Source organism: Budorcas taxicolor, chromosome 6, assembly GCF_023091745.1.
Source record: "Budorcas taxicolor isolate Tak-1 chromosome 6, Takin1.1, whole genome shotgun sequence".
Taxonomy (NCBI): Eukaryota; Metazoa; Chordata; class Mammalia; order Artiodactyla; family Bovidae; genus Budorcas; species Budorcas taxicolor.
In genome coordinates this window covers 100,306,949-100,325,396 of record NC_068915.1, presented here as the reverse complement: position 1 = coordinate 100,325,396, position 18,448 = coordinate 100,306,949, and the positions used below count along the sequence as shown (strand labels likewise).

The 18,448-nt window shown below is 37.3% G+C and overlaps 1 protein-coding gene across 1 annotated transcript in view; it reads right to left on the bottom strand.

Annotated features, from left to right (window-relative positions):
- ARHGAP24 (Rho GTPase activating protein 24) overlaps positions 1 to 17,881 on the bottom strand; it is a 466,342-nt gene extending 448,461 nt beyond the window's left edge. The window contains exon 1 of the mRNA XM_052641698.1: positions 17,702 to 17,881. Within this exon, the coding sequence (XP_052497658.1) occupies positions 17,702 to 17,881 (180 nt within the window). The remainder of the gene's footprint in view (positions 1 to 17,701) is intronic.
- Positions 17,882 to 18,448: the final 567 nt, after the last annotated feature.

Below are 18,448 nucleotides of genomic sequence, written 5' to 3'. Positions count from 1 at the left end.
ATAAATAAAAAATTAAAAAAAAAAAAAAAAGAGGATCAGAAATGAGAATAGCTTGATATTGAGAACCAAAGAAAATGAAAGGTGCATACATCTGTTACTAATGGATTAGCCTGAGGTGTAGAAGTTGTTAGTAAGAACCAGATTCATTATCTGGTAAGTTTTCAGACATGCCTCCAAAGTGGTCATTATCATAATTATATGATAAAAAGAGCTTGCTCCAAAATTAAACATAAAAAATAAAAATGTATTTTCCCTAGTCATGTTTGCTGCTGCTGCTGCTGCTGCTGCTAAGTCGCTTCAGTCGTGTCCAACTCTGTGCGACCCCATAGACGACAGCCCACCAGGCTCCCCCGTCCCTGGGATTCTCCAGGCAAGAATACTGGAGTGGGTTGACATTTCCTTCTCCAATACATGAAGGTGAAAAGAGAAAGTGAAGTCGCTCAGTTGTGTCTGACTCTTAGCGACCCCATGGACTGCAGCCTACCAGGCTCCTCCACCCATGGGATTTGCCAGGCAAGAGTACTGGAGTGGGGTGCCATTGCCTTCTCTCTAGTCATGTTTACTAGTGCTATAATGTTCTGTCCTCCGGCTTTTTTTTTTGTATTGGGTAAAAGAATTTTGGAACATTAATAAAAGATGCATTTCAACAGTTATTAAAATTTCAAGCTAAAAATACATTAGACATCGTCTAGCACAATCTTCTGTTTTTTGTTTTGTTTCCTTTTAAGATGAGCAAATGAGTCTCCAGATTAATTGTTTAGGTTTTTAGTAAGCAGAGTTAAGATTAAATTCAGGTTCTCTGATCCTTGCTAGACCCCAGTCCCATTTGTTATCAAATGTAATTCCCGCCAACGCAAATGCCCACAGAAGCTAAAAGGAGGTGGTAGAGTTTACAGAACCTCTATCCATCATATGCCCAGTGCAATTTCGTTTACAAAGTTGTCTTCAACTGCAAGCTTTATTTTGCAGGTGATTTACCTCTAAGAATATCACCTGATGGACTTTCGAGAAGAGACAACTTCTCATGTTTTTCCATTTTAAATCAGCTCACTATTAAAAGAAAACTTTATGGGTCAGAAAGAAAGACTAAGTATTCATGATACAAAGACTTCAACTATCACTGCCTTTATAACTCCCTCTCAAGCATTAGTTAGAAACTTTCATGGACAATAAAATATAGGGCTAATGTTTTTGCAAACTTAGACCAAAAAAAACACACACAGATTTAATCCCCATTACGAACTTAAAACAATCTCAGGTAAGAGTGTCATCACTTGAAAAATGTGTACTCTTCCATAATGATTTTTTATAACCATACACTTTGAAGAGTTAGATATTCATGTTGAACTCAAGTTTATGATACTGATAGGGACAGAGTAAAGAGATGAAGTAGGTGGTTAAATAGTTAATCCCTCAAGAGACTGTAGTCATTATAAAGAAAAAATGTATGGGAGACCACCGTAAGTTAAGGATCACTCAAGAAAGCAGGTTTGCTTAACCACAAAGCCAAGCAACAAATCCAGGCAGCAGAAGACTGAGACATGACATGCCACCAAACAATAAAACAATGATAGTGCGAGACCCACACCTTGTCCAATGAGTTCAGTAAGTTAATGACTCCTAGGATATGCTCCTCTGTGCACACTCTGAGACATAAAGAATCAGAGCTCCTCGGAGTCCTCCCAACACATTTCAGCATCATTATTATCTGTCTGTGTGTTCTTGCCTGGAGAATCCCAGGGATGGGGGAGCCTGGTGGGCTTCCGTCTATGGGGTCACACAGAGTCGGACATGAGTGAAGTGACTTAGCAGCAGCAGCAGCATGTATCTATTCATTCCCTTCATAGCTCTTTACTATGTTACTATTACATGTTACAAGGTTGTCTCCCTTAGTATAACCAATTGTCATTATAAATTATCAACACTAATGTGATCTACTAGATGATGGTATTTTTTAAATTATCACTGGCAACATGAATTAGGTACTAAATGCTCTAGCATGGGGAATATCTAGAAGGAAAAAGAGCCAATTATCTCTTTATCTTTTGCATCTAGTTTGTTCTTGGCCCAATATATAAAAGACCTGATCCTCATCCCTCACTGGAGAAACAGTTTATGACTCCCTGAATTTCTCTGAGCTTCTTTTTTTTGTCTCTGCACCTCTGTCTTGCTGTTTTCTCATTCTCCATTCTGCTTTTACAGTGTTACATTCCAGGGATTCTCATGGTTGGGAAGAGGGGATGGGGAGTGAAAGGGGGATGAGGAATAATGTCTGCAAATGCTCCAGATTATTCTTTTTAACCCATTAGTGGGAACCACCACTAACACGATGACCAGTGAAAATGCCCTCAGTGGGCAATGGTTTTGACAGGCTAGTACATGTTATCCCCAGTTCCCTGTCTCATGCCTAAGAAAACAGTCTGTGGTACATTTCCTGATTAGCCATTTCCATTTTACAGAGAGTAATTTAGTGAACAGTCATCAGCTACTGCTTGGTATCACATTTGTCTTGCATCAGAAACAGAATACATCACATCTGTTTGTTGTCCATGAATTCCCTTCATTGTATGAGTTTGTAAAGACAGCCAGAAATAAAACGCAGGTTTATGTCAGGTGGTGTTAATGGATCTGAGCAGGATAATATGAAATAACTAGAAGTAGGGACCACCTGGAAATGCCTACACAGCTAACAGAGGTTCCTTTCATGAATGACTGTAAAACCTTAGTACTGAATGTAGGCAGGTGGGTTTTAGCAGGGTCTTTATCCCATCTTGGCTGCACACTCTGAGGACATGTCCTAAGCTGCAAGGTATCAATCTACAGAAGCTAATATCTCCTATCCTAAGACATCTCAGCAGAAATTAAGTTATTAACCTAATTCCTAGAACTCAAGGATGCCTCTAAATTGTCATTATTTAAAATGATGGGTTCTTCATCAGGATTCCATGCAAGCTACATTCCTATTTATCCATTTCTTTTTTTTTCTCCTTTATTTGATAAATAAACCTACTCAAAAACATCTCAACTCTAGTTTAGAACCCGCTTGCCTCCTAAGAACAATTTTTTTTTTCCTTTCTGACCTTCTTTTATTATTTATTTCACTGTTCTGCCCAGTTCTGCCACTTGTTATCTTTGGAACATAGATTATTTTAACCCTTATGAAGCTCAGTCTTACACAGAAAAAAAACTGTATAGAGTATAATAGTACTATGAGAATTAATGAGATAATAATATAAATAGGATAATGAACAAAGACACAACACATAACCATTCACCAAAAAAAAAAAAAATGCCTCCTTTCATCTTCCTGGAAAGCTACAGTAGAGTCAGATTATCTGTTAAAAATATCTTCAATTTTTATTACCTGAAATTATTTTTAATTGCCTCTTTAATAAAATATTTGAAATTGAGGAATTGGGGCTTGATTTTGTTCCACTTTAAAATAAAAAAGCTAATTACTATATTAGTTCCTGAGCATTTAGCAAAATTGCTAATAAAATTCATAAGAGAAAATCTGAGATTTTCAGTGAGACATCAAAAGTTAGAAAAATATCAATTATATGGAATGCTACCAAATACAAGCCCTCAAGGATAGCATTGTGCTCAGTCATATCCTACACCTTGTGATTTCCTGAACTGAAGCCCACCAGGCTCTTCTATCCGTGTGACTTTCCAGGCAAGAATACTGAAGTGGGTTGTCATTCCCATCCTGACCCAAGGATGGAACCTACCACGTCTCCTGCATTGGCAGGCAGATTCTTTATTACTGAACTACTTGAGATAGCATATTCCTATTTCCCAATCATAAGAGGGGAGAACAGGTCAGAAATAAAAATGTAATTTCTATTAAAATAACTGATCAGAGATGTGTAAACCTGGAAAGGCAACAAATATTGCTTCTGCCAATAATTATTTCTATGATCAAATCAAATTATGTGATTCATAATGTCTTAATTACAGTATATTGCAACTTTCAGTTCATATTATGTATTTTGACAGATATGTATTTGAGTTTCCTTACCCAGTAATATTATGATGTGTTACAAGATTTATAAATGAATACCTGATATTTAATTGACCTCCCCTCTGTAAGTGTTTTGGACAAGGACACAAAGAATGTCACAGTCTCTGCTTTGAAAAAGGAATTCATTGATAGAATCTCAAACAGTAAACAACAATATGATGAATGATTTATGCATATTTGAAAACCCAGCCAAGTTTTCTGTTTCATGAGTTTTGCATCTCATAATTTTGGAAGGAAAAGGCTTTGGAGAGAGCAAAAGAATTGTTTATATCTTTAAAACATGCTCAATCATTTTTAAAGAGTTAAAAAGAGAAAAATGTTTTAAATAAACATTGTATTTTTATCACAGTTGCATATGAAATGATGATATCTCAAAGAGGAAATTTTGAAAACTGAGTATTTTAGATGTGGAATTATGTTATACCTGCGATAATGACTAAAACTGCCTTCAGTGAAGATTTTTGTTTAAATATTCAAGATGCAAACTAACAAAGAACACTTGGAACATTTGTGAAATCTTTGCCTAATTGGAAAATGGACTGCTCATTTTCCCCCAGTATGCTAAAAGGTAAAGTGCCCCAATTCTAAAATATCTGTGGCTATTCCATGAATATTTAGTAGGCAAATGTAAAGATTTTGGAAAAAAATAAAAGGGTTAGTTCAGTGGCAGAATTATGAAAGTTTAATTTCTAGAAAGCAGCTGCATTTGTGGGACTAAGAAAACTTCTAGAAACCGAGAATCAAAGAACAGCTCTGAAGCCATTAGCTTCATCTGCTCATTTAACAGAGGAAGTCCTGAGAAAACTGACTGTCAGGATGATATGCTGCATAAAATGGAAGAATTAAGTCCATAACACAGGAGGAACCTTTGGCTCCTGCAGCACTATGTGTTTTGTAAAACACAGAAATTTACAGGATGTCAACTTTCTCATTAAGATCTAAAGGAAAATGTAGGTCTTAAGTCTAGTCACTAAAAAAATTAAAACTAGGAAGAAAGGTTCAAAAATAGAAACAGGAATTTTGGCACTGCAAAACTGTCTGAAAATGTATCAGAGTCTTACAGCTGATGTTTCAATGCTAAGTAACACAGTCAAGTTACGGTTAGGTTCAGTTCAGTTCAGTCACTCTGTCGTGTCCAACTCTTTGCGACCCCATGAACCGCAGCATGCCAGGCCTTCCTGTCCATCACCAACTCCCGGAGTCAACCCAAACCCATGTCCACTGAGTGGGTGATGCCATCCAACCATCTTATCCTCTGTCATCCCCTTCTTCTCCTGCCCTCAATCTTTCCCAGCATCAGAGTCTTTTCAAACAAGTCAGCTCTTCACGTCAGGTGGTCAAAGTACTGGAGTTTCAGCTTCAGCATCAGTCCTTCCATGAACACCCAGGACTGATCTCCTTTAGGATGGAATGGTTGGATCTCCTTGCAGTCCAAGGGACTCTGAAGAGTCTTCTCCAACACCACAGTTCAAAAGCATGTATTCTTTGGTGCTCAGCTTTCTTTATAGTCCAACTTTCACATAAATACATGACTACTGGAAAAACCATACCCTTGACTAGATGGACCTTTGTCAGCAAAGTAATGTCTTTGCTTTTTAATATGCTATCTAGATTGGTCATAACTTTCCTTCCAAGGAGTAAGTGTCTTTTAATTTCATGGCTGCAATCACCAACTGCAGTGATCTTGGAGCCCCCAAAAATAAAGTCAGCCACTGGTTCCACTGCTTCCCCATCTATTTGCCATGAAGTGATGGGACCAGATGCCATGATCTCAGTTTTCTGAATGTTGAGCTTTAAGCCAACCTTTTCACTCTCCTCTTTCACTTTCATCAAGAGGCTGCTTAGTTCTTCACTTTCTGCCATAAGGGTATGTCATCTGCATATCTGAGGTTATTGATATTTCTCCCAGCAATCTTGATTCCAGCTTGTGCTTCATCCAGCCCAGCATTTCTCATGATGTACTCTGCATATAAGTTAAATAAGCAGAGTGACAATAGACAGCCTTGACGTACTCCTTTCCCTATTTGGAACCAGACTGTTGTTCATGTCCAGTTCTAACTGTTGCTTCCTGACCTGCATATAGGTTTCTCAAGAGGCAGGTCAGGTGGTCTGGTATTCCCATCTCCTTCAGAATTTTCCAGTTTATTGTGATGTACACAGTCAAAGGCTTTGGCATAGTCAATAAAGCAGAAACAGATGTTTTTCTGGAATTCCCTTGCTTTTTTGATGATCCAGTGGATGCTGGCAATTTATGTTGGTTTATTCAAATAATCAGTGTCCATGCCGAGTAAGGTCAGGACTATTGCATATTCAACCCATATCTGGGTCAGTGAGCTCACATCTACAGATTCAGTTCTTTATTCTAGTCATCCACTTGACAGTTTCTCAAAACTGACCACAAGGTAGGCCAAATAGAAGATGTGCATCTTCTTATCTGAACTATCTTTTTTTTTTTTTTTAATTTCAATGAGGGATGAAACTTAGTTAGGCGTGTGTGACCCCATACTTAAAAAAATAAATTTAAGTAGGAATACAGGTTCATTGGAAGGACTGATGCTGAAGCTCAAATTCTAACACTTTGGCCACCTGATGCAAAGAACTGAGTCATTTGAAAAAGACCCTGATGCTGGAAAAGATTGAAGGCGGAAGGAGAAGGGGACGACAGAGGATGAAATGGTTGGATGGCATCACCGATTCAATGGACATGAGTTTGAGCAAGCTCCGGGAGTTGGTGATGGACAGGGAGGCCTGGAGTGCTGCAGTCCATGGGTTTGCAAAGAGTCAGACACGACTGAGTGACTGAACTGAATGGAACAGGTTCACAAAGCTGAGCTGAGGGTTTTGCTGATGCACTGAATGGATTCCATCAAGGTCTTCTATGACTATGATACAAACAGGAACAAAGAGTTTGAAAGAAATAATTTAGCACAGTTAAACTATATTGGGGAGCCAAAAAGGTGGCTTGTGTTTTTCTATAACATGTTATAGAAATCCCTGAACTTATTGGTCAGGATGATCATGCCTTTCAGGAGCTCAAGTTCAAGCAGGGAAGGCGGGTGGCCTGGTAATGAGCTCTTAGGAGCAAGAAGCTGTGGGTGTACTGCCTGTGAAAGCTAAAGGGTTAAAAAAAAAGAGAACAAGATGAAGCCCCATGTCCGACATCCTGGGTAGCCGAGACGGTCATAAACAGCCACATGTTAGCCAGAGAAACAAGAATAACCAAGATGGACCTGTAGTCTCCTGACAGTCGTAGGCTCTTAGGCAGAGATGAGTTTGTCCTTTTTTATTCTTCCTCCCTGCCAGTCCAGAAATGTCAAAGAGAAGAAAAAGGTACCCAATCCATGGTCCTCACACATGTGTAGACACACACACACATCCCCCCAGTGCTGGAGAGGGGGGAGGAAAAGTGTCCCTGTGCTTCCTCTCTGTGTGAGGTAAGCCATCAAGGCTGGCAAGCACTGGGGTATGGTATGTTGTTACTGTTTAGTTGCTAAGTGACGTCTGACTCTTTTGTGACCCCAGGGGCTCCTCTGTCCATGGGATTTCCTAGGCAAGAATACTGGAGTGGGTTGCCATTTCTTTCTCCAGGGGATCTTCCTAACCCAGGGAAAAATCCCCCCTCTCCTGCATTGGCAGGCTGATTCTTAGAGGAACATACATGAGATTTAAATCAAGCATGAGGCCTGAGTTTTAAATTAGGTTGGAATTTAATCATTAAAAAATGGTAGTATTTCCTCAAAAGGTTAAACACAGAGTTACTATATATCCCATCAAACCCACTATTATGTATATAAGCAAGAGAAATGAAAATGTATGACTACACAAAACCTTGTACATGCTCACAGCAGTGTTATTCATAAATGCCCCAGAGTGGGAAACAACCCAGATGTTTGTCAACTGAAGAATGGATATAGATAAAATGTGGTATATCATTACAATGGACTATTATTAGGCCATATAAGGAAATGAAGTGCTAATACAGATACAACATGGATTAACCTTGAGAATATTATGCTAAGGAAAACCAAAATTCAGAAGGCAAGAATAATAATTCAAGCAACCAGGATTGCTTCCTTTTACACAAAAATTGATACAAAATGTTTCATAAATCATAATTTACAATTGACAGTCACTGAATAAGTAAACATATGGAAATAACATTGGAAAACAGAGACCATCTGAATTTATGCAGAATAAATCTAAAGAAGAAGGGACAGAAAGATTGAGTGCTCAATAGAAATCTGAAAGAAAATAAATAGCAAATAGCTATGAAATACTTTATATACCGGGGGGGAGGGGGGAAGTAACCCTTTAAAATATATTACTCTAAACACTAAAAATATAAACATTGAAATTATGTTTCCAACTATTAATTTTTCCCCTAAATTCTCTTCTCCATTAGTTAGAGTGATGGAAATAAACCTAAGTTTATGCTGATGGTTCTACTTATTGAATTCCATCACAAACACAAAAGCCTTCAGTCAATAAGTAAATGTTAGAAGCAGAACTCAAGGGATTCAACTCCAGTAGTTATCTCTCCAAATTGTTCTTCAGAATAAGTGCTGTGAGTGAGATGAGAAAGTTAGGGCTGCCTCCCTCTGGGTTGGTCCAGTTTTGCAAAGAGAATACTTTAAGCCTCCTCAGCTGTCATCAAAATCATTTGGTAAGCTCTGAAGGGGCCCCAGAAGTAATTTAAACAAACAGAAAAGACATACTACAGAATTTAGCATTAGCTGTTTTTTTTTTTGAGAATCCATTTAAATTCAGTGTATTGACAGCACAGATCACAAGAGAAAACAAGTTATCTTCTGCTCTGATGTTAGCATTACTTACAAGGGCTGATCATCTACCATTTCCATTTTGTTATACAATAAATAAGGTGTTTATTATAGATACTGATTTCTAAACTGCTGTGTCAGAGTATTCTGATGGTAAACGATGATGAAAATGATGGCGATGATGTTGACTATGGCAGTGGTGGCAGAAGCAACAACAGTTGGTAGCACAGTGGTAAAGAATCCATCTGCCAGTGCAGGAAACATAGGAGACATGGGTTTGACCCTGGGTCAGGAGGATCCTCTGGAGTAGGAAATGGCAACCCGCTCCAGAATTCTTGCCTAGAAAATTCCATGGACAGAGGAGTTTGGTGGCCTACAGTCCATGGGGTCACAGAGATGGACACGACCGAGCGATTGATTACACACACACACAGATTGAGAGATTAATATGTGGCCAGGTACTGTATAAGTATTCTAGAAACATCATTTCATGTATGCTAACAACTGCTTATGAGATAGGTATTATTATTACTCATAGTTTACAGATGTGTAACTTATCCAAGTAAACAACAAGTAACTTACCACAGGCCCATCACTAGTGATATAATCTAGGCTGAACACAGGCAGTCTGATCCAAGAAACTATATACAAAACAACTGGGCTCAACCACTTTCCAGAGAAATGCCTACACTGGACAAAGTCAATTCTAGAGGACAGTATGAGGATTAAATTTTCTCTCACACTTATCCCTCTGCCCACCATGCCCATCCATCAATTTCCCTTCATCCAAGACATCCTTTGCTGCTCTTTCACCCCAAGTATCCTTTCCAGCAGCAACAGATTTTCTCTACTCTTCCTCTTATAGTCAAAAGTGACCTGATGGGATTCATGGTTAGGTAATAACAGATCCTGCTGCTGCTGCTGCTGCTGCTGCTAAGTTGCTTCAGTCGTGTCCGACTCTGTGCAACCCCATAGCCAGCAGCCCACCAGGCTCCCCCATCCCTGGGATTCTCCAGGCAAGAACACTAGAGTGGGTTGCCATTTCTTTCTCCAATGCATGAAAGTGAAAAGTGAAAAGGAAGTCACTGAGTCATGACCAACTCTTCATGATGCCATGGACTATAGCCTTCCAGGCTCCTCTGCCCATGGGATTTCCAGGCAAGAGTACTGGAGTGGGTTGCCATTGCCTTCTCCGAATAATGGATGATAGAAGGCCAAGTGTTTGTGGCATAGTTTCTTTTCAATAATTTTTCGACATATTATTGCACCACACAAAATAATAAACAATACAAACAGACAGAATTGCAAAACTGTTGCAGGAGGCCTTTTTGGATAGGTGAACATTTTGGCTTCCTTAACAGTGAGATGCACATAAAATAAGCCCTGTTTTCACTGTTTGGCTCTAAATCCAATAAACCAAGAAAAATATGCACATAAAAGCAAGGGGAAATTGTAAGATCTCAGAATAAAATAAACAATCTCTAGCACTGCTTACTGGACTTGTAACAGACTTGTCTGTGTTTACGTCTCCAAATTCATCTCTTATCCCTGCTTGTCTCCTTTCTAAGGTGCTGAAATACTTAACTATTATTATGGTTATCAAATCATCAACGATCTACCAAAGGGTCATGACCTACACTTTAATTCTGCCACATATATCAACCAAACCGCTTATAATAATGTTATGTTCTCCTTTATTTCTGAGGTGAAATATATCTTCTTTAGAAAAACTCTCCCTGAACCTTGAAGTCGTTATAGATGTCCCCTTTCTGTTGCTTCCTAAGTATTCTCTATACTTTCTTTATTTAAGTACTCATTATATTGACTATAACAGCCACTGGAACTGAGTACCATCTTTATGGATATGTTTGAGTATTAATTGATCATCTGTGGCAGTGACAGCTAGCTCTTTTTCCATACCCGTGTTCTCCTCTGACCCAGGATAAAGCGGGTACATGCCCAGCCTCCTGTGCTGTTAGGCATGATCATGTGACTCAGTCCCAACTACTGGAATATGAAGAGAAGTGATAAGAGGCACTTCCACACTGAATAGTCTCTCTAATCCTTCTATGCAGTAGTCTATTCTATACTCTTTCTAGATTACTGGAAAGGAAATGATCCTATGATAAATTTCAAAGCCAAAAGTTAAAACTGCAAAATCGCCAGAAGCTAAAGTTTCTAAACAGTTATCTGAAGCAGACCTCCTCACTTACTGAGAATCACTGGAATTTCACCTGAGAAAGAAAGAAATTTCATTTTAAATCCTTGTATGTTTGTTTGTTTGGGGAGGTCTATCTTTTTATAGTAACAGTTATATCATCTTTTGTTCTAGAGTCTAGCATAATAACTGCAGGAACATTAGAAATCTATAAATATATGTTGAAAAAAACCAAGTGAAAGAATGGTGAGTATGACCATCTCAAGAAATAAATTCTTTTTTATTTAAAAACTAATGTTATAAAAATAGCAAACATTTATTTTATATTTACTATATGCTACTGCTTTCTAAAATTCTTTACATAAATTATCTCACATAAACCTCTTAACAATGTTATGCTGCTAAGTCACGTCAGTCGTGTCCGACTCTGTGCGACCCCATAGACGGCAGCCCACCAGGCTCCCTCGTCCCTGGGATTTTCCAGGCAAGCATACTGGAGTGCATTGCCATTTCCTTCTCCAGTGCATGAAAGTGAAAAGTGAAAGTGAAGTTGCTCAGTCCTGTCCAACTCTTCGCGACCCCATGGACTGCAGCCTACCAGGCTCCTCCGTCCATGGGATTTCCCAGGCAAGAGTACTGGAGTGGGTTGCCATTGCCTTCTCCGAATAATGTTATAGGTAGGTACTAATCTTTTCCCATTGTACAGATTAGTGAATTGAAGTTTAAACCAGCTTATTCAGTCTAATATATCATAGTTATTTGGTAGACAAATCAAGATTCAACCCAAATAAAGTGACTCAAAAGCCTGTGTTTTAAACCACAATGAAACAAAATGCCATGCCTAGATGACTTCTATAAGCAATAAAAAATTATTCAACCAATAGCAGAATAAAACTGTATTCACTATTAATAACACCACCTTGACATGATTTCTAGGAAAGAGGTAAGAGTTCCTAAAAATTTATGATGACACACAAATCCTTCTTATGTGTCTTTTAAGATGCCAAGAGACTTAGATGCCACATTGGAAGTCAGTTGGGCTCCCCTGGTAGCTCAGGTGGTTAAAAAAAAAAACCCCACCTGCCAATGTAGGAGACATAAGAAATGTGGGTTCAATCCCTGGGTCAGGAAGATCTTGCCTGGACAATTCCATGGACAGAGGAGCCTGGCGGGCTACAGTCCATGGGTTCGCAAAGAGTCAGACATGACTGGGCGACTAACACACACACACACACACACACATACAGAAAGTCAGTTATGTGTGTTTCCAGCATTATTTTACACACATAATCAGCACTTTGGCTGCTTCTGGCTCATATACTTTAACAGAGAACACCAATTACCTTAGAGATTTCTAGATTTCATTAACTCACGTTTCATTAGATATATAAAATTAGAGTTTACTCTTAAATCAGTAATCAATTCTTGCACATTTAGAAGTCAGGATTCAGGTTATAATTCATTTAAAATCACTTTGTTCTTTAAGGTAAGAAAATCCATTGTGATCTAATACAGTGTCATCTTCATCAGGTCCAGAAAAAACCTTCCCACACAACTGGATCAATATCTGCTGAAGGAAGTCTAGACTAGATTAATTGGGTTAGTGCCTGTTTGGATTTCAGTCGTTTTATCAAGAGTCCCAGGTTGGCTTCTAAAAATCAATGCTTTCCAGGGTATGTCAAGTTCTAGTACCCAAGGTATATCAGAGATATTCACTAATACGACCCAACTTGAGACTCAGCAGTTGTTTAAGTAATAATATACTTCAGGATAGAAGTAAAGCAAATTGTTCCCAAAAAGCACTAGGAATTTATCACTAGATTCATTTAACAAAATCTATATAACTACTTTATTTTTAAGATAATTATAATAATCACATTTTATCTAAGATTCAGCTTCATCTTCTCTGTTATAATATCTATAAGGCCACAGTCATTTGTCATGGTTATTAATGAAAAATAGCCATACAGATATTGTTACAAGCTTAGTTTAAAATATGTATTTGTAAACAAAGACAAATGTTGCTTTAAGACGTAATTATAATTAGGGATAGTATATGGATGTGATACTTGATATTTTTTAAGATAAACTTGTTTGCTTTTGTGTATTATACCTTAAAACTTTTTTTTAAATGTATTTTTATGGTTTCACCAAAAAAAAAAAAAATTTTTTCATAGCTAGCCAGAACTCCTAGGGGTACCCAAGGTAGATGAAAGATTTCTTTTTAAATAAATTATTATGTACAGTATAATTTTAGACTTTTTTCTATGTATAAATAGGACTTTAAAAAGTACTAAACAAATATTTTTAAAAATACAGAATTATAAAATGCTTACAACAGTGGACTACGAGTAACAGAAATTATGGATACATTGGTGTACGTTCAAACATTGGCTACATACATCACTACTCTGTTGGTTTTTTTCAGAAACAACAGAATCAACTTTATTTTTTAAATCTGTTCTAAATAAAATCTGTTTCCATGATAATTGCAAACACTGGAGTTTCTGGAGTGAGTTTGGGCCAAGACGAACTAAAGTTTCATCTTAAAACTATAGGATACTAAAGATTTTAGCTTGATGTATTTTAAATATAAAACACTTACACTTTGAGGTAGAACTCCAGGGGAACCCTGGCTACAGGCTGGAAAGTCTCATTTACAAAAAGGTACTGTCCCCAGAGAAAGGAGAACCTAGAGGGGCTTTTGCCTTTGCTCAAGAAGAAAATACACGGTCAGTTTAGAGACTTTCTAAGTTCCCAGACTTGCCCAGATTGTGGAATATTTAGGAAGCAAAGTGCAACCCGAATAAGAACACGGTACATCAATGTTAAGTGATTAAGTCTTTAATGAAATCAGATATACTAGGTTCCAGTAGACATGAAAATTGACTGTACAGATGGAAGAAAAATTTAACTGAGAAAGGTATATTCATTAACATAGGTTTTCAACATATTAGGTGTTATGGATTGAATTGTGCCCACCCTTCCACCCGCCACCATTTACATTAAAGTCCTAATCCTCCATGTGGCTAGGACTTTATGTGAATTATGGAGGGGGGCACAATTCAATCCATAACACCGAATATGTTGAAAACCTATGTTAATGAATATACCGTCACAATCGTAATTCTATTTACATGTTTCCCCCAACAGATGTGTAGTTTTTAATAACAAGGATAATGATGGAGCTTGACTCTCTTTATTGACTTGAGAAACTCAGAGAAAGTTTCACTAAAATAAACTGATAGGCTTTTTCTAGTATAGGAGGGACATATACTTCAAGGATTTTAGTACTTTCATTTTAGAACTACTATTAAGAAAGAGGAAAACCAATTCAGATTAAGTTTATTGAAATTTTTCAGCTGGTTAGGAATGCTCAGAAGAGTATATTTTTTCATTTCATTAGTGATGTTTCCTCCAGTATTATTGAAATAGCCCTCAGCAAAAAAAATACAAAGGCCAAGGGCATTCTTAGGCTTGGAGGTGCCCATATTGAAAATAGGCCTTCTGACTGAAAACAAATCTAAAGAAAAGCTGAGGCTTTGTGAGCAGGCAAAAGGCTAAGTTGAAGGAACATTGGATCAGGAGCAGGGAAATTTGATTTTCAGTTTGTTATTTGCTACTCACCAATAATATCTCTTGGCTGATACACTCTCTCTCTCTCTGTCTCACACACACATATACACACACACAAACACACATGCATCCTTTATCTATAAAGTGAGGAGTTTTATGACATTTTTTCCCTGTTTTAACATTTTCCCAAGGTTTTCAATTGCTACTTATTGAATTTTTTAGAGTTTCTCTATGATATGTCACTAAGGATTTTTAAAATGTGATTTAAACCTCATTGTTTGAAAAAGAGGTTATGATTTTGATATATGAAGCTGAGGATAGTCCATGTTACAGCACCTGGTCCTGGCCCAACCCTGCTTGGCTACAGATATCATTTATTGACTCACCAACTCATCCAAAAATGTGCCTTGCACTTACAATGTGTCAGGCAGGCATCTATTTCTGATTTAAAATTTTCACTTTAAAGTAAGGAATTAATCCATTCATGGACAAATACACAGTCCTTTCAAATTACAAACTGTCCTCTGACATAGACATTGCTGTTTTCATCTGATTCTGTGTGTACATGTCTAAACATCAGTGCAAAATATTAAAATTTAAAAGTACAATGTCAAAATTCCTGGTGCTTACATGAAAGATTGTCCAAAAATGAATAATAATTCAAAGTTATTCATCCCAAATTATCATACTTTATTAACAGCAAATCTTTAACAAATAATAATTAGGAAGAAAAATATGAAAACTTTTTATGGAGGAATAATGGTAATCTATGTTTCGTTTGTATAAGAATTAGCATTTTCTTATCAAAACTCTATTTTGTTAGTTTCACATATTATGTCTACAAATACTAGTAACATACTAATAGCAAAATACTGCTTATCTTAGAAATGCTATGAATTAAATTAATTTTCACTTTGAGGCAATTTCATTTGAATTGATCAGAAGTTTTTGCATTTCTTATTTAAATTTCCAACTTTTTATCAAAATAACTACATTGCACAGAATACTGTGACTCTGTCGATCTTCTGAGAAACCCCACAGAGGACAATAACCAAGGCAATTTGATAATATCCTCTTTGAACAGTTTACGGGGTTCATGTACATATCCTCTGACATCTGCAAGTTCTCAAACTTTAGAAACATTGAGCTCAATCTTGGCCTATTGTAGCCAATCTTCATTACTAGAAGGTATGTTGAACTCACCCAAGAGTCAGAACGATTGTTTAGTCTGCTTCCAGTTCTCCAGTCCCTCAGCTCCTAAAACCTCCATTTGCTCCCCTAATGCTTTGTTTAGATTCTAGATGAGACCTAATTAATTATTTAATTTGTACTCATTCTGGTTAACGACCCAGCCCATCCAAAATACGCCAGAACAAAAGTCCATAGGATAAAATATTGAATGTTACTCATCCTTCTCCTGTATTCAACATGGTCCTCCATATCAAAGTTTCCATAATGAATGCCCCATGTTCTACTTTTTTTCACATTAACCTGAGTTTGGTAAAAATAATTTTATGTTCAAGATAATACCTTACTGTATTACATAGTATAAAAAAAGGTTCAATGAGAAAAGAACGCTAGCGTATAAGATAACAAACAAAAGACTCCTTTGCCTCTGATCTCTATATGATGGTGCTTATCTCAGCCACAGTTTCTTCATTTGTAATAATAACTCCCACATTCCCCACTGTTTGGCCATTATGAAAGGAATGTCATTGCTGTTGTTCAGTTGCTCAGTCATGTCCAACTCTTTGTGACCCCATGGACTGCAGCATGCCAGACTTCCCTGTCCTTATGGAAATGCCTTATAGCAGTCATGACAAAAATACAGGATATCCTTATTAATTTATTTATGAGATCTTTGAATGAGAGCATATGAACTTGGACTTAACTAGAGGCAAACATGGCACTACTATCTAACTCTGGATAATATGCTTTATACCTAAGCATTGATTTCTTCATACATGAGGCTAATCCTACCTCGCAGGATTATTTTAAGCATTTCATAACATATATATACCAATTCTTAGTCAAATGCTTGGCCTTGGTAAAGGTATGCTAAAAAATAGAAATTTCAAAAAATGAGTGGAGAATGCAATTTCACTGCTACTTTTATGTATTAATAATTCAGTTAGACTAATGAGAAGTTTGTTAAATTATGTCTGAGGAATTTAAAATACTAAAGCAGAGCCTTGATCCAACTTCCTAATTAAGTTCTCAAATTTTAATACAAGGAAAATAGCTCCAAGAATATACCGTTAGGGATGTTTATGTAAACCACTCTAAAACATTTTTTCTCTTACTTATGTATTTTATAGATGTAGATGAAGGAAAAACACAGAGGGAATGCCTCCATTCCCATTTTCTTTTATCAGTTGATAAGCAATGATCACAACTAAGAAAGCTTGTTGTCGCTACAGGGAAGGATGGAGAATTTTTCGTCTCTAATTGCAACCCAGAGATCTGTGGCTGAGGAAATGAGAAGTAAACAAGCAACTAAAAGACCACTAAGAAACCACAAAGAAACACAGAAACTATTCCTGGGGGATTATATTGTGTATGCTGGCTGGATTTAGCACTACATCCATATTTTATATGAGTTAAAGCAGACAGAAGCCCCCAGAGAACAGATATTGACAGTGTCTCATAAATTAAAGTTGCACTTACAGTTTTCCTTCAAGTCTTTCAACTTGCGTCTGAGAAAAGGAAAGGTGCTTTGGCTACAATAGATATATCTTCTAACAGAGGTCCATTAATATTTTCATACGATAACCCCCATGTCCCCTATTGGTTCGCTATGATGAAATCAGTAATAAGTATGGAAACTTATTATGATTTGATATCAATATGAAATATTCTTTTTATGAGTACCTCTCCAAGATATTCTTATTAATTTATTTATGAGATCTCTGGAACTCAGATGTTTTGGTCCAGCTTAGTAAAAGTCAAAATTACTATTCAACAAGTATAATTTGCCTCTGGGCCTCGATTAGCAAGTTTATCCTCCTGAACCAAAGTAAACCATGAGTAAAAGTGTGAAAGCTGCCAGTGAACCGAAGGAGACCAGGGAGATGGAGATGACATCAGTCTCCAACAGTTTCTAGCAAACCCCACCACTTCTTAGGCTACTAAGCACTACAGTGCTTTTTATTTTCTCCTACTTACCAAGGGCTTGGTTTCATCTTCGTCTTTGAAGTAATAAAGCTGATCACCCTTGAGCACAAACCAACGGGTATGCCAGGTCTTGACAAAGCCTCCTTGCTTCCTCAGCCACCCACACTTCACAGCGTTGTTCCTCCCTGGGCCTTGCGGGGAGTTCTCCATGGAGTCATTGGTCTCCTCCATTATGAAGCTGATGGACTTTCCTATGTAGCAAACAAAAAACAACAAAAATAAGGTGCTCTGATATAGCCAACCCCCTCTTAAATTACCTGTCCCTTAAAAAAAAAAAAAAAGCTGGAGGAATAGTGAAAAATATATATCAACTCACATTCCAAATTTCTGGAAGCAAACCACAAATGTGACAACAATATTCCTGGAGAAAACTTGGACAGAGTTCCTCATGTTTTCCCTAAATGAGCTAGTCAACTATGTGATAATATCTTTTTCCAAAGTAGAATTAAAGAATAGGAAAGTTCTAGATGTGATGTGTTAAGAAGTTGGAGGAGGCAGCTATGCTCACCACTACACCACGGTCACAAGAGGCAATATTTGAAGACAAACTAAAAACCATCTTAAAAAAATAAAGTCAGGACTCTCGTGATAATGGGCCTCCGTGTCTGGTGTGCAGTGATTGGAGCCTGCTAGTGCAAGCCTGTGATTATTTGAGCAAACTTAGTCTGACACATGTTAAAGTTTAGAGGGACTATTTTAAAAACCTCAATGGAAGGCATTTGTTTTACATATGTGAGA